Source organism: Anser brachyrhynchus (assembly GCF_964034855.1).
Source record: "Anser brachyrhynchus genome assembly, chromosome: 1".
Lineage (NCBI taxonomy): Eukaryota > Metazoa > Chordata > Aves > Anseriformes > Anatidae > Anser > Anser brachyrhynchus.
This window is the reverse complement of record NC_137694.1, coordinates 58,027,049-58,048,938: the sequence shown is the minus strand read 5'-3', so window position 1 is coordinate 58,048,938 and position 21,890 is coordinate 58,027,049. Positions and strand designations below refer to the sequence as shown.

At 40.7% G+C, this 21,890-nt stretch overlaps 1 protein-coding gene across 6 annotated transcripts in view; it reads left to right on the top strand.

Moving 5' to 3' along the window:
• The window catches only part of RFX4 (regulatory factor X4), a 102,589-nt gene extending 81,181 nt beyond the window's left edge, over positions 1–21,408 (top strand). For all 6 annotated transcript variants that reach the window (XM_080575758.1, XM_080575760.1, XM_080575757.1 and 3 more), the window contains 3 exons: positions 1,377–1,539; positions 7,103–7,241; positions 20,001–21,408. In XM_080575758.1, coding sequence (XP_080431884.1) covers positions 1,377–1,539; positions 7,103–7,241; positions 20,001–20,273 — 575 coding nt within the window. In that variant the 3' untranslated portion in view covers positions 20,274–21,408. The remainder of the gene's footprint in view (positions 1–1,376; positions 1,540–7,102; positions 7,242–20,000) is intronic.
• The last annotated feature ends 482 nt before the right edge of the window (positions 21,409–21,890 follow it).

Below are 21,890 nucleotides of genomic sequence, written 5' to 3'. Positions count from 1 at the left end.
AAGATTCAAAAGTCAGTGACAGAAAATGCAGACGTGAAAACAGGCCTACCACAAATATCCTTGGCCATAACGCATACAAGGATGTCTCTACTACAGGAGCCCCAGATCACATCTTGCCTTGTGAAGCTCAGAATGGCTTTGGTCAGACTCAGAATTAAGCATTTCCCATTTCAAAAAAATTATTTATCTCATGTTGCTAAATAAAAATCACACACACACGGAGAAAATTACGCATATCTGAGATAGTTTTTCATTCTACAAAGCCATGAAGTGGACATGGACCTAGTAATACAGTCATTTCCCTCTTGGATTTAGGCCCTTTCATACTTCAGGAAGTCCCTGGAATCCACACTGAAAAACCGAGTCACCTCCTGTAATTCCTTTTAGCTACTGAAAAAGAGTCAAGAGTGCCCAGAGACCCCAAACTACTGTTCGGATTGGGTTAAATTCAGTGTTCTGGTCCTCATTTGCAGGGTAATCTCAGCCAGTATGGTCATGACCTCCAGCAAGAGCTGTGTTATACTGGAACAATGGATCTGTCAGCCTCCTGAGTGAAAGGGGTGTGTGCAAAGGACAAAGGTTTCTCAGCAGCTGGCTCATGAATCTGGAGTTCCTGCCTGGAAGGGATCAGGATGATTAAAAAACTCAGCACCTTTCAAGCAAAATGGAAAACCCACTTCTTTGCTTTGCTTTTCCCACAAATGCTCTACATACAAAATAATTTCAGTCCCTGCCGCATCTAAAGACGAAAGAAACATTATTGGCAGGAAGAAAATGGCTGGACTATTGCTATCCATATATATTTTTTTATAATTAGAGATCTACCGCTGTGTTTCCACTACAAAAGCGGGTACCTACTTGGGTGGAATAGAGAGGCAAACTGCAAAAGGATCCAAGAAATTTTCTTGCATAACACCCATCTTTTTCCAGTCCTTCATTGTTCTGGTCATAATTTCTGCTTTGCTCCAGGCCTTGTCAGCCTGTGAGCTAAACAGGCCAGCAGCCCACTCCATGTGAGAGGGACCTCAGGGGTTGGTGCATCATGCCTAAGAAGTATTAGCATTGGTGTTCCTCCATTACTAAGTCCCATCCCAGTTTTTCTGAGAGATGATAGCCTTGAGTTATAATGCCACACTGAAATTTCACAGTCTGAGATACTCAAGATATGTTTCTTACCTCTGGATCTTTGTGCACTCCAGCTGATAATTTCTGCTTTTATTTATGCCTCAGACATGACCGTTTTGTTCACTTTGCTGGATGCTGTTTCCACTATCAGTGCTTAGTAGGTTGTTTTCCAATAGCTGTCTCAAAGCATAATACCTCTATGAATGACAGCCTATTTTAGCTGTGTTTCTTTAATGCTTGTTTGTCTATAGGGGCTATGCAATCCTATACGTGGTCACTAACCTACACTGTGACAACAGCTGCTGGGTCGCCTGCTGAAAACACCCAACAGCTGCCCTGCATGAGAAGTCCACACGTACCATCATCATCTGTCACACACCGGATACCTGTTTATCCCCACCGAGAAGAACATGGGTAAGTCACTTCCCAGTGTCTTGTTTGTTCGGGGTATGTTTTGGATGAACCTAAGCTTAGCTGGTTTTGGTTTTGTTGTTGTTGGTGGTGGTGGTGGTGGTTGGTTGGTTTTTATAGGAAATGCAATGAAATCTGTTTCTTGATGTAGTATGTCTGTATTGCAAAGATGCTGGTGCCATTATTCTTTGGCTGTTGTTATTGCTGTATGGTTATATTATGTCTCAGTTTTATAATCTTATTAAATTCTATTTCAAAACACAGTAGGCCTGGATAATACTTTATAAAAGAGAAGGCTTTGGCAGATTTCTTCCTATATCTGATTTCTGTTTTCCCATGCCTTGTTTTATCCCAAAGGCTAGATGTGTCCAAAGAACAGCCTTTCTATACCATGTCTCAGGAGAAGTGATTGTTTTCCTCTGCACAGCGCAGCTGAGACCACATCTGGAGCAGTAGATCCAGTTCTGGGTTCCCCTCTGTAAGAAAGACAGGGCCATAACGAGTCCAGAAAAGGGCCAGTAACATGATTAAGGAAGTGGAACAGCTAGGAGGGAAGCAGAGACTAAGAGAGCTGGGGTTGTTTAGCCTCAAGAAGAGAAGGCTCAGGGAGGGTCTTATCACGGTGTATAAACATGTCATGAAGGATGTAAGGAAAATGGAGACAGCTTCTTCTCAGTGGTATCCAAGTGACAGGACAAAAGGCATGGGTATAAATTGAAATACCAGAAATTCTGTTTAAACTAAACAAACAAACAAACAAATCAACACAACAACATGCAAACAACAAACAATTTGTTTTAATGTAAATGTGATCAAACACTGGAATAGGTTGCCCAGATAGGCCATGGAGTGTCCATCCTTGCTGATATGCAAAACCCATCTGGTCCTAATCCTTGGCAGCCTGATCTAGCAGACCCTGCTTTGAGCAGGGGGCTTACACTAGATGATTTCCAGAGGGCCCTTGCAGCCTTTATGATTCTATGACTACTGTTTGACCTGCAAATCCAAAATGTGCAAAGTTTGGAAAAATAACCACATTTTCACTATAGTATTCTAATCTTATCTCCATCACCAAAATCTGCTTGAGGCACTGAATTAAAATAATTACAAGCCGAAATTTGTTTAACATTATTTGATCTTGGCAAACTTCAGACACTCAGACAAAAGTCTCTCTGCTCTTTTCACTACACAGCACTCCTGTGCCGTCTCATTTGAGTGAATGTATAACTCACAGATAACCATATCTAAAGAGAAACAATCACAAAATCATCACTGGATAAGGGCTTCAGGAACATAACAAGATTAGCAAGAGCCCAGATGCTGACATCACAGAATCACAGAATCACAGACATGAAACAAGACATTCAAAAGATGTTCCTGATTTCCTCAGTCTCATTGCATACTCATTACCCTTGCAGAAGTTCTTCCTCAGAGTGGAAAATTGCTTACTCTTTGGAAGGATAGTAGAGATTAAGTTGAACCTTCCATCTCCTTCTCTCTTAGAAGGAGAGAAGGTTTGGATTTCTGCCTGAATGTTACTGTTAAGCCTTTCCCAGAAAAACCTGGATATCCAGCAATATGACTGCTTCATGGAGTCAGAAATAGAGTTGCAGGGAGGTTTGTGAGCTGACAGGATGCAATAACTAGAACAAACCATGGTAAGGCAGTGAATATATCTGTAAATACATGTATATATGCACACATGACTATTCATTGTTACTAATGGAATCTCTTGCCTCTGGAAGGTGATTTGAGGAAACTCTTTATGTGAGTGAATCAATGTTTCTGAAAGGCAACAAAGACTTCTATAATCTGACTTCTTTTGCAGTTTGGATTTACATGGGCTACGTGTAGAAACATATTGGTGATGCTTCGAAACATTTTGGTGGTATCTGCCTTCTTGCCTGGAACTGTCTTTTTAAATGTAGCAATAGGACCTCTCTGTTAATCGATGTGTACATGGCAGCTACCACAAAGATTTCCTGGTATTACTTGCTCTATTTATAGCAGTACTATTAACATTTTTCTGAATAATTACAACACATACTTATTTTGGATCTGCAGCAAAAACAGCACATTGGTATATTAGTTTTTGTAAGATTCAAGTCTGATGTGATATGCTAATAGAGACATGTTCCTGAAGAAAGGCCTTCACAGAAGTGCAGTAGCCTCACCCATAGTGTTTGGAAGCCCAAAACTGCACGGTTCTTTTGGAAGATACAGTCACAGATTCAAACAGAAGGGAAAAAAAATAAGAGACCTTGTATGCAACATTCAGTTGGCTGCCCTGGAAAGAAACAGAGAAAGAAGATCAAAGTCTGCAGTAAGATGTCAAGGTTTCTTGAGAAAAGATAAATAGAGTGAGCAGCTGTCATAGCCGCAAAGACTGAACCTCACTCCCATGTAGAGGAGCAGACAGAGAGCATATGCAGTGTGCAGGCTGTGAGCCATGCCTGCTGCAGGTGAATTTCACACCAAATGCAGATTCTTGGCCACCCAGCATACCTGAAAGCATTCTAACAGGAGTTCTGCAGGGGTTCCTACCAGTCTTGCACACTAAATGTGATCCTATTTAAAATATATAGCCTCCAGAGCATCTTGAGATAGAAAGAGAATACCTAAAAGATCAGAGCACTTTATATGATGGTATTCCACAATGTAAAGATATTTTAAGAACTGAGGCCTTGGAACAATGTAAAGCCCTCCAAGCTCCCAAGACAGACAAATATAGACTGTTGGACTGATTTGTACAGATGTTTTATCTGTACTTCTGGCCAGTTGTAGAAGATAAAATGTAAATTCAATGATAAAAACTGTTCCCTGTAAAATTAAAAAAAATAATAAAATTGATTAAGACCAATTACATATTAACAGAAATGAAGAAAGGGCTATGTGATCTGTTTTCCATTATAAAAACAAGACCTATAAGAAGCAATACTAGTGTATATTTGTGAAACTGGGGAAGAACACAGAGTTCATAACCTACTCTAGCTTACGCCAGATCTTCTAAATCCACAATGGTACTTTCCACACGTATGGGAAATCAGGACAGTAAATGGAAGATCTATAGTATTAATAGGAAAAAGAAGTCCTTTAACTGGGATTTCCCTTGTTCCATCTTGTGTCCGTTGCATTTCATCCTATCACGCTGTGCACCTCTGAGAAGAGCCTGTCTCTAGTTGCTATATTCCCTCCTGTTAGATAGTCGTAGATCATTCCCTTGCCTCTTTTCTTGAGACTGGATAAACACAGTTCTCTTCTTGTAGACCATGTGCTCCAGTCCCCTATCTGCCTTGATGGCCTCCACTGGACTTGCTCCAGTATGTCAATGTCCTTTTCACGGTGGAGAGCCCCAAACAAGACACAGTACTCAGGCTTCTCAAGCGCTAGGGGGAATAATCACTTTTTAGGCTTGCTGTCTACAGTCCTGATAATACAGCCCAGTATTTACTTGGCCTTCTTCATTGCCAGAGCATACTGGTGACACACATTCAACTTTTTGTCTATCAGAACTTGCAGGCAATTTTCAGCAAAGCTGCTTTGTCTCCAAATGGCCCCGACCTGTACCACTGCAGGAGTTATGCCATCCCAGATGCAGGACTTTGCATTATTCCCTGTACTGTACAAATGATCAACTGACCATTTTTTTCTGGATCATATCTAGGTCTGCTAGACTCTAGAGTAACTGCCAGTTCCCATCTGGACTTCCCCTAAGAAACCCTGTCAGTTTATTATCCCCATTACTCAATGACTGCAGATATTGTTCAAAAGTCACTGTAAGACCTGGTAATCGGCAGAAATATTTTGGGGGGATTTTTCAGGTGCACTTTCATCTTAGAGAGAATTAGAGTTCCCCAGCCAAGCAGTTTCAGATAGGCAGGAAAATACTAGCCTTGAAGGAGTATGGTCATCTCCTTCTCATGTCCTTCAGTATTCTCTCCTGCAGCTGAATAGAGACAGAGGGAAAATCCTGGACAAAAGTATCAGACAAAAACCAGAATAAGAAAGTTTATAACTCAATGCTCAAGTGAATTAACTGTGCATTTTAGCCAAAAAGCAATGAGGTTTTGAATGAAGGAGATAGATCGGTATCTTCCAAGCTAGGACAGAGCATCCTCGATGACTAGAGAGAGCATGAAGTGCAGACACTGCTTCACAGGACTTGGCTTTAGCTGGGAATCCAAGGGCCTCCTGGACTACAGGAGGGACAAGATAGACAAGTCTCCTCTTCAACCAGAGAAGCCTGATCTGTGAAATGTCAGGCTTGTGAGTGCCAAAAACATCTGTTACAAATTGTGCTTATCAGTCTGTTGTGTTGAAGGAATTAAAACACAAGATGTCTGCCTACCACAGTGTGCTACAACTCCATGGCATAGCCATTTCTCTCTCCCCCACTCTCCACAGAGAGCCTATCAAAGTCATGTCATGTGAACACCGGTTTGTCTGAGGTAATTATGGAAACCACTTACATATACAGATAAACACAAATCAATATAAGAGTAAGAGCTAAATGTTGAACAGTGAAGATGGACATAGGATCTTAAGTCCTGAAAAAGTTTTTAGACGGGGCGTTCTGGTCTTATTTTGAAGCAGTCTGGTTTGCCTGGTGTAAGACTTGACATGGTATCTCTAGAGTACCATTATAAGTTCAGAGGAATAACAAAGCAGTTTAAACTCTACCCAGTGTAAAAATGACATTGAACTTTGAAAAAAAAGAAAAAAAAGGAAAAAAAAGTAAAATCCATACAAATAACCATCTTCCCTCTCTCACAATGAGTTTTCTGTATTTTTTATTTGTTTATTATGTTTTGTGTTTCATTTCAATTTAGCATATATTTTAAGAGTCTTTAAACTTCTGTGCTGAATTAATATTGAACATTCACATGCCTACACAGAGATGGGGAGGATGCCGAAAGTGTCCATTCATCTTTTGCTACTGAATGACCTACATAATGGTGGCCAACAAGCACTGACCCTATAGCTAAGGAAACTGCTCCCTCCTTTACCCCTGACTGTACTAAGACAAAGGTTTGGAATTAAAAAAAGAAAGTAGGCAGGTTCTCCAACCTCAAATCCCGTTCTATTCTGAAGTCAGCTGTGCTAAAGCTGTATGTTGTATGCTTCAGATGTAAATGAATACATCTCTCTCCCTCCCCCAAAAAGGAACATCTGGTCGCAGTGCAAGGAGACAGCTGAACTCCACGGTGCAGTTAAGTTAAATATTGCCATACTTCCTCATCATGGATAGCAATTTACTAAGAACATGGCAATAAAATAATAATAAAAGTGAAAAATATTCTTAGAAAGTGCAAAAATGAGTTTGCAATTTACAACTAGTCACGGAAACATCCTGAGTCCCTGTATTTGTTTTTGTGTTGAACACGACGTTTCACTAAGTGGCGCATCTGCTTGCCAGCTGAGCTGGGAAATATCTTTTAAAAAAAGGTTAAGATATCATTCTCCTGTGCAAAAAAAGTACAACTGCATGTCTGATAAAACTTACAGAATTATTAGCGGGAATATAGTTACTATGCATAATAAATAGTGTTTTTTTAATGAATTTTAGGTACACAGGAAGTTACAACTATGGTAGCTATAGCAACCAGCATCCCCATCCAATGCAGAGTCAATATCCATCTTTACCGCATGATACTGCTATTTCTGGACCACTTCATTACTCGGCTTACCACAGAAGCTCTTCACAGGTAAGTTGGATTTATTTCTTGAAAATGCTTGCTATAACATTTTAAATAAAGTTTTACTTGTAAATTTGTTAGCTGTTCGAATAATCTCCAGTCATTGTTGGTCCCTATTTTTTTATTTTCTAATATTACCTTCATATCTTTCTATTCTAGTGGAGAGTACTAAACTCTAAAATCCAGCAATATGGATCATGAACGTGTTTCTGTGTTAAGGAGTAGCTGAAACAAAGATGAATATAATTAGTTGTATGTTTCTTAGGAGATGGGAACAGGAGGAGATTCCTAACAACCAATAAAAGTGTTTTATTATGTTGAAAGAAGATGCAGGAACCATAGGGAATTCTTCTGGTGCCCCTGCTTTTGAGAATACGTATGGTTAGGAATTTGCCAAAAATGTGAGTTCTGCATGTAGTTTGAATAACTCTGGGACCCCATTTCACTGTCGAGAATGTATGCTATAGACTCCTACCATATGGTAAGGAGTAACGTCAGTAACTATTTCAGGACTATTTCAGTTCACAAAACCAAGCCAGTAGGAAACAGCACAGATTAAGAACAATGATGGAATTTGGCAACAGTTCAAAAACAGTGCCACTCTACGAGGGCTTGAGCACATCGCACAGCTGGTGCTTCCCCAGCGTAGAGGGCCCTGGGGCCTCTGCTGGAAGATTTGCAAGGGACAGATACAGGCAGGAGGTAATGACATTGGGGTATTCCACAACATGGTGCCTCTTATGCTTTATCTACTGGAAATGTATGCAAGTATATTAGGAACCACCATGCTTGACTTTAGGCACTGGACTGAAACAGTTTCATACCAGATGCAAAGATATGAATTTGATAGTGCTTTGGACTAGAACACATGAAACCTGCATCTCAGTTTGGTCTTTGGCATCAGTTTACCAGGTGATCTCAAAGAAGTTATTCTTTGTTTAGGCCTCTTAAAGCTTTTTGCCATCAGCTGGGAAGATTGTCCTATACTGCATTTGTATAGGACAATCTTCAAATATGTTCATTTGGACCAGTTTAGTAATGGCTCTCTAGCTTATGGAAAATTTAAGTCTACAACGTCTCATCCATTTGTGTAGCACCTGGTCCATCAAAAAGAATACATGAGATGTGAGGATTTAACTAGTTGTTGCAGCTGCTGTATCTTCAATAGGAACAGTGAGTACATGTTTAAGTACAGTGTCCTATGGTAGGTTTGTATATACTGTTTTTTCACTACATGACATACCCTGTTATCTCAAGTTTGTGGTTTTTGTTTGTTTGTTTGTTTGTTTTTCCAGGATGCATCCATTTTTGACTTAATATTGGCTCACCAATTTTCTTTACTCCCTTATTCTTTACCAGAGAAAATCCACATGAGTTGTAGTTCTGAAATGACCTCTAAGGCCATGAATCTGGAGAATCAGGCTTTTACTGTTTAGAAATGTTATCATCAACCATAGAAGGAGTTTCTTGTATATCCTGTCTGCCACATTGACATAGACAGCACAAGTTAAGCAAGAAATGAATAAAACAAAGTGAGATAATACATTTGTAGCTTACTCATGTCCTGGTTAATATGCCATATAGAAATAGTAACATACGTTAAAATCACGAAAATGTTTTTCCTTCTGTAATAGGCTGTCTCTACAAGTGCAGATGTCAGATAACTTCTTCCTCTCTAGATAGCCTGTGAGCTGCCCTGGATACACACGAAGAATAGCTATGCTTTAATGATTACATATAAGAGCAAAATTGTTTCAATCTGTATTTAGCATGTTTTTTTCTCATGCTGCTTGTAAACTGAGATGTAATCTCATGGCAAAATGCAGCTGACAAACTCATATCAATGTGATTTTTCCGTATTGAAAGGAGCTACAAACTGAAACACTACTTTAAGAAAAATCTTAAATGATTCTAATCTGGAACTTGCTGACATTGTTTTTAAAATTAAAGAAGTTTCTGTAAAGTGCTTGCCCTGATGAAAAATGCTTTCTTATCTATTTTTAACCAACAGAAGTACATAATGTACTGTTGCCTGCAAAGCTTAACAGGATGTTAGGGAACTACATTTTTTCTACTGGACTTTCTAAGCGGAATATGGTGTAAGGGATTGCGGTAGGATTCATGACGTTGCAAAATCAAAATACAGGGAGCCAAATTTGCAATGAATATATAAACAGCTGCCGCTGTACTGAAACCAGAGGAGATGCAATGTATTGCTGTGGTAATGTAATCAGTCGAGAAGTGGAGGCATTGACCATCTCTCTTCAAAAGAATTCTTTGTTGTAATCTACATTCAGTACAAATATAGAACTCTGGATCAGCTTTAGCTCTTTAGGATAGTGTCTGGGGATTAACTCAAAGAAAAAAAATCTGTGTGGGGGGTAAGTTCTCCTCTACAAACATGGAATCAGAGGGAGCCCTTGTCCCAGAAAGGGGCCTGAGTTGAAACAGACAGGATGTAATAGAGGTGGCTTTTAGTCTGCAGATATAAATTACTATTTTGGTCTGAAAGAACACCATGTCAGTCCAACCTCTTTCTGTGCAAGAGAGCATCATATTCCGGGTTTTATCAGGTCAGTTATTTTAGGGCTATTTTCCAGCCCAGAGCAATATTCCTAAAGAAAAAGAGTTGTGTCAGATTTTTTATTTGTTTCTTTGGTACAGCTTTAAGATGGGTCCTTTCACAGATACAATTTACAGACCATCAGTCAAAAAAAAAAAAAAAAAGTGGAATTAGTGCAGAGGGGATGGAGGGAATAACTTTATTTAGTGGAATTGGGGAGGACTGAACAGCTGGGAAAGAAAGGAATGAGAAATCGTTTAAATTGTATTTGCCAACAGGTAGAATGTTGATCCCAACTTCACACACAGACTTATATGATAATTACATTGTGTTAATTTTAGGTGCCTGCTGTGGTTTTATCATTGAAGTCCTTACAGTGGGGCTGTGCTGGTGAAGAAGTCACGCAGTTGTAGCTCTTATACTACATACAGCTCTTGAAGAGTGCAGGCAGGAGTCCCAAGACAAGCCTATCTCACCTGACTAGTAGCAGGTCCGTGTTAGGGAGAGGCTCCTGGATAATTTGGATCCCTTAGTCTTAGAGGAAGTGAAACAGTGGCGGGCATCATGCTCACTCACACCCTGTCCCATAATTGACTAGTGAAAGCCCATGAGGATGTTGTTATTTCTCACCTCTGAGAAAGTCTTAGAGCTTAGGTTGGCTCACAGAGCAATGTGATGTGTCTTGTTACTTTAGGCTAAATGGAGATTTTGATAAGTAGCCCATAGTTTCAGAAAGATCAATGACTTTCAGGTGGACAAGAAGGCAAAACAGTGGAGGAGATGGGTTGTAAAAAACTTTATAGCGGAGTAAATGTTCTGATGAAGTAATTTCTGCAGCTACTAACCCAGCAGGAGCCTAAAACAGTCTCCTTCTGGTGATACAGGCTGACTAATTCCCACTGATGGCTAAGAGTCTTTTTTGTTGACAGGGACAGTCTGTTCAAACCTTGGTCTTAATCCGAATATTTTTTTTTCTTTCATCAGCATCTGTGAATATTTCTCAGAACAGTTGCTTCCTTGTAACTCCGGGCTTGATTGCTCATTTCTTGATTTGGCTTACTGGCCAAGAGCCTGGCACACAAATAAAAAAAAATAAAATTATCTACAGATTGATTTGGTACTACCTAGTTCTCTAACCAACAGTGCTGAAGTACATACAATCATATAATGCTAATTCTATCATCATTTAGGAGGGTGTGTAATGCATTTACAGAAACAGATCCATACTGACTAAAAATCAGTTTTGTAAGTTTTCTGACTAGTTTTAGGTGAACCAGATGCCAGGGCAGAAAATAGACAACAACTCTGTCTAAAAACTTCTGAGTGTTCCTAGCAACTTCTGTCAAGTGTAGCAGAGAGGTACACCCTTCAAAGGTAACCCCTTCACATTGTCACCGTCTAATCTGCCTGCACAATCTGCATTTGGCTGGCTTTTGATCACAGCTTTTGTCTGCAGATTTCACCCTGGCTGAACAGGTCTTGATCCTCTTTCAGGCTATCCATAAATGTTTCAATTAATAGCATTCCACCTCTTCCTAAGACACAAAGTAATTCATGCTGCAGTCATTTTTCTGTGTAAATCACAAGGGTAACACTCTTAGTAGGAAGAGTAGTTAGAGAAATCTGCAGCAGCATATGTTTTAATATTTTAATGTATCTGGTAACACATAAAGATGCATGTCATACAAATGTGCATCGCTGTTCATGCAGTGCAATATACAGCAAGCATATGGTATGTGTAAGACGTATAATGCATGGCTATAGTGTATCATATTGTAGGTCCATTTATCCAGGTCCTATCTCCTGCAATGGCCCGAAGTGAATGTGTGGAGTAAAAGTATTAATAATAGGGTAGGTAGAGCATGGTCCTTTCACCAGCACAGCCACACTGTGCTTGGTAAGAGCTGACCTAGGGATGCCCTGAGTAGGAAGCAGCAGTTGGGCTGTTGTATTTTCTAGCAATTCACTCTCCATTACTCTCTTTGAGCTTTTTTGTACTCCTTAAGAATGGTTTGCTTGAAGCATGTATTCTCTTGTTGATTTTAAACCTGCTATCTCATAATTGCAGTGGATGGCCTATTTTGGGGGAGGAGGGTGATGAGGAATAGGGAGTACTCATTACCTATTTGTTTACTCTCACCATTCAAGACATTGTAGATCTCCACTATTCCTCCCACCTCCTTCCTCAATTTCTTTATCATACTTAAGGGTTATCATCTGTATAGATTCTCTCATGACAGATGCTCTACACTCAGCAATTATCTAAGGACTGCATGTGCACTGCAGGGCAGGTGTATTCTGAGGGGCACATGGACGTCCTGTTCTCTCAACCTGCAGCTCCTCTCCAGCCTTTCTGTGCAAATGTGATCTCAGAGAAAGTAGGAGGGACTCAGCCAGGAAGCCACACCATCAGCCATATGGACCTGGGAAGCACTCCTAGATCCCATACTACACACAGGCCATTCTTAGCCTTTTACTTTTTCTTCCTTTGCCAAGATGGAGTAACCGCCTCCAAATGGAGTATCTCAGATGGAGGTACTTAACAGGGAGCCACAGAAATGGCACAGCAGTGTTTCCTTTAAGTTGTTTGAGATGCAGTCCCCACCTTGAAGTCAAGCACTTGTTTTCTGTTTTCAAAAGCCATCTCCTGTTGCACTCAGGAGCATAGCCAATGTCAGCTGTTCCCAAGCTGGCACTCAGTTCTCAAGAGGTGCTAAACAACTTCTGGGACTCGGAGTAGCACATTTGTATCAACAAGTGCTTGTGCTGCTGTGTTGTTTTGTCAGAGTGGGTTTATAACAAGGCATAAAGCATAAGGTTGAGAGGAACAACCCCAGGCACCAGTACATGGTGGGGGTTACCTGTCTGGAAAGCAGCTTTGCAGAAAAGGATGTGGTGGGCACCAAGTTGAACATGAGTCAGCAATGTGCCCGTGCCACTAAGAAGGCTAATGGTATTCTTGGCTGCATTAGGCAAAGTATCACCAGCGGGTCAAGTGTAGTGATTCTTCCCCTCTCGTCAGCATCAGTGAGGCTGCACCTGGAGTGCTGGATCCAGCCCCCCAGTAGAAGAGAGACATGGACATATTAGAAAGAGCCCAACGCAGGGCCAGGAAGATGATCAAGGGACAGGAGCACCTCTGCTGTGAGGACAGGCACAGAGAGCTTGGACTGGTCAGCCTGGAGAAGAGGAGGCTCAGGGGGTCTCATTCATGTGTGCAAATACTTGAAGGGAGGGTGCAGAGAGGATGGAGCCAGGCTCTTCTAGGTGGTGCCCAGTGCCAGGACAAGAGGCAGTGGGTGCAAACTGGAACACCGGAGGTTGTATCTAAACATCAGGAAACACTGTGCTTCCTGCTAAAGAATTACTGTGCAGGTGACTGAGCGCTGGCCCAGGCTGCCCAGAGAGGCTGTGGAGTCTTCCTCCTTGGAGATCTTCAAAAGCTGCCTGGACGTGGTCCTGGGCAACCAGCTTTGGGTGACCCTGCTTGAGCAGGGGGGTTGGACCAGGTGGCCTCCAGAGGTCCCTTCTGACCTCAACCATTCTGTGATTCTGTAATAAAATGTTAATTTATTACAGATTCCTGTCTCTGCATGGAGAGTATTTCATGAGATACAATGTGAGATGATACATTTTTATGAGAGGCTCCCCCCTCTGTGCAATACCACTGAATTGACCTATATGCTGCTAAAATTCTCCTAGACAAGAAACAAAGAGATTTACGGACAATTAAAATAATATATTTATTTTTTTTAAAGTCTCACATACTTGGCTGGTAAGAAAGAAACAAAAACTAAGCTCTTCTCTGTGAATGTTTCAATGCAAGAAAAGTAAGGATAAAGTAATGCAAAAGAAAACTGCACAGCCAAAGTGACATTGGTCTATGAGGTAGCACACTGAGATGGTTAATAACGACATTTGGATTCTCACCCCTTGAGGTTTAATTTCAGAGAAGCCACTTGACTTACCCTTCCAGTCATGTCTCACTTGTCTCTTCTCTTAAAGGCACGCCTCTTTTGCCATTTTCCCCTGTGTACGTGGCTGGGCAAAAGGGGATTTCATACTTCATCATGGTAGCAAAATGAAGAGGGAAACAACTTCCCCTGGGGATGATACGTGCTTTTGCATGTGTTTGGGAAGGAAAAGATATCGATCTGAGCCAGTTACAGGGTTGCAGCAGGCATGAATCTCCAGAGCAGCGCTGGTCTGGGAGGCAAACTGCAGTATTGAAGCCACCAGCACTCACTGAAATTAGTGGAGATGGGTATACAACGGAAAAAGTATGTATATTTTAACACGGTGGATAGTGAACTTCTGGATTCTGCTGCTAGAGCAGGGTGTAGAGACAGACAATATAATGAAGATCAAAAAATGATTATACAAGTTAACAGGCAACAGAGATTAGGGATGCATATCCATAATCATGCAACTGTGATGCTGGAATTGAGAAGAGCATGGCCAAGCTGGTGTGCTCTCCCTGGGTGATGTCTCCTATTTTTCCTGGGAGAACAGTAATCTAGATGCACCATTGTGCAGACTGTGCATGTTTTATATGTCCTTAGGGTGAGAGCTTAACCCTAAAATTATAAGCACTCTGGGTCAGAGGTTTTATGACATATGTATATCTGTGTCAGCCACAATACAACTCAAAGCCTGATTCAGTCCCTTTAATTACTGGGCGATACAAACAGTGGAAGCAGTTTCCAGAAACTAATCCCTGATTTATTTCATACTCCCTGCAACTTCCTTCCTCCCCTGAAAGAACTATCAAATTTAGCTGAAATTGACTGTTTCTAAAGTTGCCGGACAGAAATAGGAAAAATTCACAGGGCTACCTCATAAGATTCTTTTCCTCAGAAAAAGAGGCTAACCTTCTCTTGCATCCCCCTCACTGAGAAACAACCATGAACCTTCTGCAATCCATAGTTTACTTACATGATCTGTACAAAACAGTCTGAAAAATGTTGCAGTAGTACAACCTGCTGTCAAGCGGTAGGTTGGGTCTGCACCTCTCAGAGGCACAGCATCGGGGCCATAGTTTAAGGAGCTTTCAGCAGTGTTTGTACACTGCCTATCCTAAACTGCTCTGAGGACCACAGTGGTCTCAACCAGCTTCCTTGAAATGCCCTGTGAGTTGCAGCACTACTTGTTTTTTCTGGGCAGTGTTGCATGCCACAGTTCTACCCAACCACGTCTTCACCTCCATAAGCCTCTACAGCAAGATTTACATGAGGGGCAGTTCTGGAAGTAAGCATTAACTTCTTTCCCTTCCAGTGGAGTAGCTGAAGAAATCTCCCAGTCAGAACCAGTGCTTTAGCACCCATTCATGTTGTTCTGTCCCACCTACTCCATAGGTAAGAGAAGGAATGAAGGGGAAAAGTTCTTGTCCACCCAGACCATATACAGTATAAGCTTATGACTATACCAGTGCAGTAAGAATAACAAACCCTTCCCAATAACCATTCTGTCATCTAACAGCTAGTAATGACAGAAAGAAAAAAAATACGTCCAAATCCCACCCATGCAACAGGAATTATTGTTCCTAACTGTATGGCTTCATAACAAACTTGAGTTATTAAAATGTAGTTCAAGTAATTATGTATTGAATGCAACAGGAAACAGATGTCTTCTTTTTAAATAATTACAAATAGGATTTTCATAAGGCTCCAAATGCCACTCCCAAAGTACCAAGGTCACTTAGAGTGACTTGAAAATTTCACCCAATCTATTTAATTAGACTTTTAATAAGCTTCATTATGTGCAGAAAAGGTTCAAATAAAGGGTTATAAAGATGAAATCAATCAATAGTTCCAATTTTGACACTATTTAAGATTTTGAGTGTATTTTTATAAAGTTACTTTATAGCCAGTTCTTCACAATTGCTCTAATTTCTGGTGTGAGTTATTTGTAAATCTTAAAGTAGTGGCTAACACCAAATAGTAACTCACAGCATTCTGCAGCAGCATGAGCTAATGCACTGTAAAGTCAGAGGCACATTCATAAGGAAAATATTTTGCTGTTTGGACAGAGACACCTTTCACCTCCCTGCATAATCAGTCAGGGAGCTGAGGGTAAGAATAAGGAGATTATTTGCCATCCTCACACTGCAGGAATTCAATCTTCACTTCTTGGTAGGGCATATTTAATGTAGTATTTTCTAAAATAATAATAAAAGAAATTGAATTAATTTTACATTTTTGGGGTTTAACAATAATCTGCTTAAAGTCTCCCAGACTTAAAGAGCTTCTTGTCTAGGTCTAACGGCAGCAGTAGCAACAAGTGTGAGTTAACCCAGAAAATGGTAATTTCCTGTCAAGAGCCCTCCAACAAATGTCGCTTTTATATCTGGCAAAGATCACTAGGCCCCAGTGTTTTGAGTTCAGCATGCTTAAGCACTCTTCATTAAACCGGATGTAGAGTGTGAAAGGTGATTCAGGCAGCATGGGCAGGCATCCGCCCAGATGGCGATGCTTTGGACACTCCAACAAGGCTGAATAGATGCTTCATTGGGTGAGTTAATAGTCAGGCAGGGGCCAATGAGTACTTTAAAAATATTGTCTTTCAATAGTCTCTTCACTGTAGGGAAAAAGAAGTCACTGACTCATTTGCGATTAGCTGACCTACCATTACAAAACTTTCCATCTTGCATTCAGTCATAACAGAATTTATTGTAAAATACTAGATATTTAGAGTCCATGTTATTTTCAAGCAATTACTCTTTTTACATTCATGACACATTCATAAACACAGCTGCATCGGGTGCACTTGATGTGGGGGAAAAGCAGCACACTGTATCCTGTCCCCTTATGCATAGCCATTAGCTCTGCCTTCTTAGAAGCCTTAGCGTGGCCTCTTGACTGCAAATAGGAGGGGGATTATCTTTCCTTTCAGTGCATCCTGAAGTTCATTTTGGGAGCCAAGGTTTCAATCCCAAAATGGCACCGTTTTTGTGCGGCCAACCTGCCTAGAAGACATTATGTGGCTTTCCCACATAATGCCATGCACAGCCGGGAGATCCAGCACAATATTCCCGAAGATCATTTTGTTTCTTTTGCTCATATATGATGTTTTTGCAGTCTGCAAATTATAATGTAGCAAATTATCATGGCTGAAGCTCGGGCTTTCTCTTGCCATGTGTAAGATATATGAAGGCAAATAATTGCCCTGTTCTAAGTCACGACCTCAAGGGAAAATTGCACCAGGTCAGGATAGCGAAACATTCTGTTATGCTTAACAACAGAACAGATCAAATACTGCATTGGAAAGAGACGAGAGAATCATTGGTATATTATAGCAAAAGTCTAGATTAATGTATTTCTAAGTATATTAATTAATACAGGAGTCTACAGTGATTTAAGGTATAGATCAACGGGTAGTAAAGGCAAAGATAACTGCCATGATAATTGTTATCAAGTAAAACACTACTAAAGTCAAAGCAGTATGTTTCTAGCTTGGTCCGCATCTTGCAGCTCCACAGATGACATACAGAAAAGGGTCAGTTTAAAATGCATTGTTTGTGTGATGTGTTTCTTGTTTGTTTGGTTGGTTGGTTTTTTTCCCAATGATACATTCTGGTCCTGGCTCCTACCATCTCAAAACATTTTGTACACAGTGGAACATTTCTGCAACATCTGAGATCAGCCATGGATTTGACAACTATGGAAAAGGGACCTTTATTTAACCTGAGTAAACTTAACCAACGGGCAGCAGTATGAAGGAAAGAGCCACCTTCTGAGGATCACTCATCTTCTGTCCTAAATACTTAGGTTTGATAATCTGAGGTTTGATTAATTCTTCTCATGGCTGCAGAAAGAGCACAGATAATTCTCTTTTATTAGATGCCTGACTTTTTGACAACTAAAGTTAGGTGAGATTAATTCCACTCTGAAGCTATAGCAAAGCACATGACAACTTTTTTTCTGAATCCATTAGGGCAGGAGTTTTGTTCTCCAAGATGTTCAGGTGAAGGCAGTCAGCAGGCATGAGACTGAAAATGTCTTCAGTGTATTGCCTGTGCACACCAGGAAAGCTGCATTCTATTAACTAGTCTTCTGGAAGTTCAAATATGAAAAATACTCAACTTTTTCTGGAACCTCTTGTTTGCTTAGAATACTTGCAAGTTGGTTGTTTCTTGACAGGGTGCCCTGTCCTTAATTAATGAGTTAATGGAGACAACCATGATCCTAAATTCAGATCACCTCATATAAAACCTCAAAGTTCGAGTTTTGTGGTTGCTGGGTACCAATAGCTCTTATCTTCAGCAAAAGCTTCTGGAAAGCCAACTAGTCTGATAACTGATTCTTCTAGAAGGGAACATAAACCCTTCCGTGGTCGGTGCCGAAGCTCTGCAGAGTTTTCCTACTGAAAAGCCTCTCACTGGGCTGAGAGGTTGGAAGTTTACTGGGTGGAACTTAGATGATCTTGTACAGACACGTGTCCAGCGTTGCCAACACAGCTTATTCTGATAGCTGGGTTAGCGGTCCCCGCTGTAGTGCTGACATTTCGGTATGGTGCTGCCATTTACCAGCCTTTTTCAGTAGCTGATTGCGTAGGTAAATCCACAGTCTCTGTGCAGATGAGGAGTATATGCTAAATAATGCATGGTACAACTTTGATCTCTTCCCTCACATCTGCTAACTGGCCTGTCTCCGCAGGACACGGTGGAATATGCTAAATCACTAACTACAATGTACTGGTCAAAAATAGCCTTCTCTTTCTCCTCTCTAATTAGGAGTGGCCAGCATGTGGCTTTTGAGCTGCCTGAGGCTTGTGAACTGTTCAAAAATGTTTTCCAAGGCAGGGCTGCCTTCCTGGTTGTGGTCTGAAGGGTGTCAGCAGAAACTCCTCATGGAGACATTGCAGTAATTGCCTTGGGGACCCGCTTATGCAACCCATTAAAGCCACCCCATCCGGCAGTGGAGTAATGTAATGAGGCCCCTTGGGAATCACCACCATCTCCCTCCTGTGAACAACTACAACTACAGCAGCTCTTCTCTCCATGCTCCCCCCAAAATATGGGGCAGGGTTTTTACCGTCCTCAGCTGAACAAAGTTCTGGCATGCAGCTTGCAAGGTTTGTAAGGGGCAGATCCAGGAGAGGTGGCCATCCTACTCTGGAGACAGCTTCTAGTTAAGGAAATATCACAGTTGCAAACAACCCAAGATAATGAAATTTAAAATTATGGCATTTTTCTTATAAAAGATGCACCCCTGTGTGTATGGATCCATTTACCCCAGTTCTGCCATGCGCACCATGACCATCTGTGGTGGCTAGAAACCATCTTGCCAAAAAGGTGTAAAATGTAGATGTGAAGATACGCAGCAGGTCGAGGGGAATAGGGATCCTCACCATCTGAGGTGCAGATGGATGATATGAGGGCAAACCAAGGAAAGCTGTTTCTTAAGCAGAACACACAGATGATCTATTCCTGCAAGACAGGCAATAAATAAATAAATACATGGTAAGCAAATACTCATAAGCACGGTTTACTTCCTGTGGCTGGGCAGCTTGTGGCTACAATGGGACAAATGCTGTTCTCTGTTTTCCTGCCTGTCCTATCCTCAGCACATCTTCTCCTTAGTGGGAGGCCGTTGTCAAACTTACTTGGCATCTAGTTTCCAACAGTCACTGCGAACAGCTGGGGAATAGAGAGATTCTTCTTCTGCCTGACTCTTCTTATAAGTTCTCCAATTAGCTGCCCACTCTGAGGCCAGACCATAGAATTTTTCTGCAGAAACTGGCAGGATGGCTTGTGAACATTTAAAAGGGAAGGCACCTTTCCAGTAATAAAGATCCTTTTGCTCTCCTCCCTCAAAACCTAGCTGAGTGAGCAGGAGTCGGAATATTTTATGCTCTGTTTTTTACTGAATAGCAAGATTCCCAGTAAAAGCTGTGAGAAAAAGATTAGACAAATTCAATTTATTTTTCTGCTGCCATATATACCTGCCAGTAGCTAGCTCTTTGATAAGTTAATTTGATATTTAAATGTCATGACTCCTTTGCAGGACTCCCCCTGACGCTTTGATTAGACTGCAGGCACTGGTTATCTGATACTCCACCTTCAATACGTTACCTAGGGTTTGGAAGGCTGTTCACTCATCTGATTTTGTTTATATGAAACAAGGACATGTGATACCACCAGCCCTTACTTTACAATTCAGTGTATGGTAAATAATTCTTTAATTTGTTTTTCTCTTTTATTGTAGTACCCTTTCAACAGCCCAACATCAAGGATGGAGCCCTGTTTGATGAGCAGTACTCCGAGGCTGCATCCCACACCAGTGACTCCTCGCTGGCCAGAGGTGCCGGCCGCGAACTCCTGCTACACGAGCCCATCCATGCACTCCACGAGATACGGAAATTCTAGTGACATGTACACCCCCTTGACTACGCGCAGAAATTCTGAATATGAGCACATGCAACACTTTCCCGGCTTTGCCTACATCAATGGGGAAGCCACCACAGGTTGGGCTAAATGAGAATGACTGGTATCAGTTAAGCCCATATACTTAAAAGAGTTATAAAAACTTGATGTTATGCGGGACTTTACATGGATGTTCCTGAAGGGAGGGGAAGATGGAAAAGATCCTGGGCAGATAAATGTAGTTCATAACGTGGGCAGATCGCAGACCAGTATGACTGAACATTCCTGTAGCCGAAAAAGATTGATGTGCTATTCTAGACAACTTTTTAGGCCAATCTGTGCCTTTTTTAATTTGGGCATGTGGGCCAACCCTGTGTGATGTCAATGTCAGTGAGCCATTTTCCCCCCTCTCTTATTGACAAATGTTAATGAGTCTTACAAAAAAAGTACTGGAATGGAATCTATTTATAATTTGTGTTAAAGACAGGAAGTCCACTCTCAGCAAAACTCTGGCATCTGTTCTTTTAAGCTTTTAATGCATTTCTTAAAAACCATTCTGCCATGTCATCCACTTGTTCGTATCAGTTCCTCCATCTGGCTCCTTAAAAGACGTGTTGTGTAGATTTCAGTTTACACCTAACTTTGTATATTGATGCACCTTTCTGTTGATCCAGTAAGTTTGATCTTTACAAAAGAGAAGAAAAGACATGTAGCATTGAATTATACACTGCCTTAATTTGACTATTGTCCTTATTGTATATGTATTTGTGTTAAGTTTGCACAATCCGGAAAAATCTAACTCCTCTGGTCAGTAATGACAAGGTTAAGAAGGGACTTGGGGACTGGAAAGATTTTGGATTCAGAGCCACATATGTTAAATATGATGATATGAAGCAATTATGTAAAAAAAAAAAAAAAGACAATGCAAACAATTATTCATTTAATTACCTATTGACAGGTATGACAATGTTCTCTCAATTCCTTCATGTGGTGATAATTCTATACACTTCTACAAAAGCAAAATTCAAAGCTGTGCCTTTGAACTTATTCTGTACTGTGTATGTGTGGAAAAATGTATTGTATTTTGGAGAGAATTTTTCTTAGACATTTTCTGTCAGATTTGTAGCTATTTGTGAGTTTTTGTTAGATTTTATTAACATAGCTTTTTCTTCTGTATTATAAAATGCACCAAGCAACTATGGTGGACCTATTACCCTATGGGTAAGAAATAAATAAATGGAAATATGACATCAGACATTTTAGTAATTGTTTTGTAAATAAAATCTTTGATAGCACCCAGTGTGATAATAACAATGTTTATGCCTAAGATGGACATAAGTGTTATTTGTACAGTTGTGCAAGATATATGAGGGAATTTCACACTCAAATAAATTTCTTGAAATTGAATAGATACCATTTAAATTTACTTAAATACAGAAGCTTCCACAAGCTGTAAAGGTTCAAAAAAATCCTAAATGTGACAATGTATGCTTTTATCCAACAAAGGACTTGAGAATCTATATAACTGGCAGCAAACGAGTAGGTCTACACCTATGCTTTCAGCTGCAAACTGCTCAAAGCTACATCTGGACTGATGACTTTATATTGTTTGGTTTAAGTCCTGCTACTGGTGCTCATCCAAACCATGGTATTCAAGGAGGCAGGTAAGACACTATTTTCTTTACTGTACCTTGTAACAAACGTATCACCACTGGAATACTGGAAATGGAAA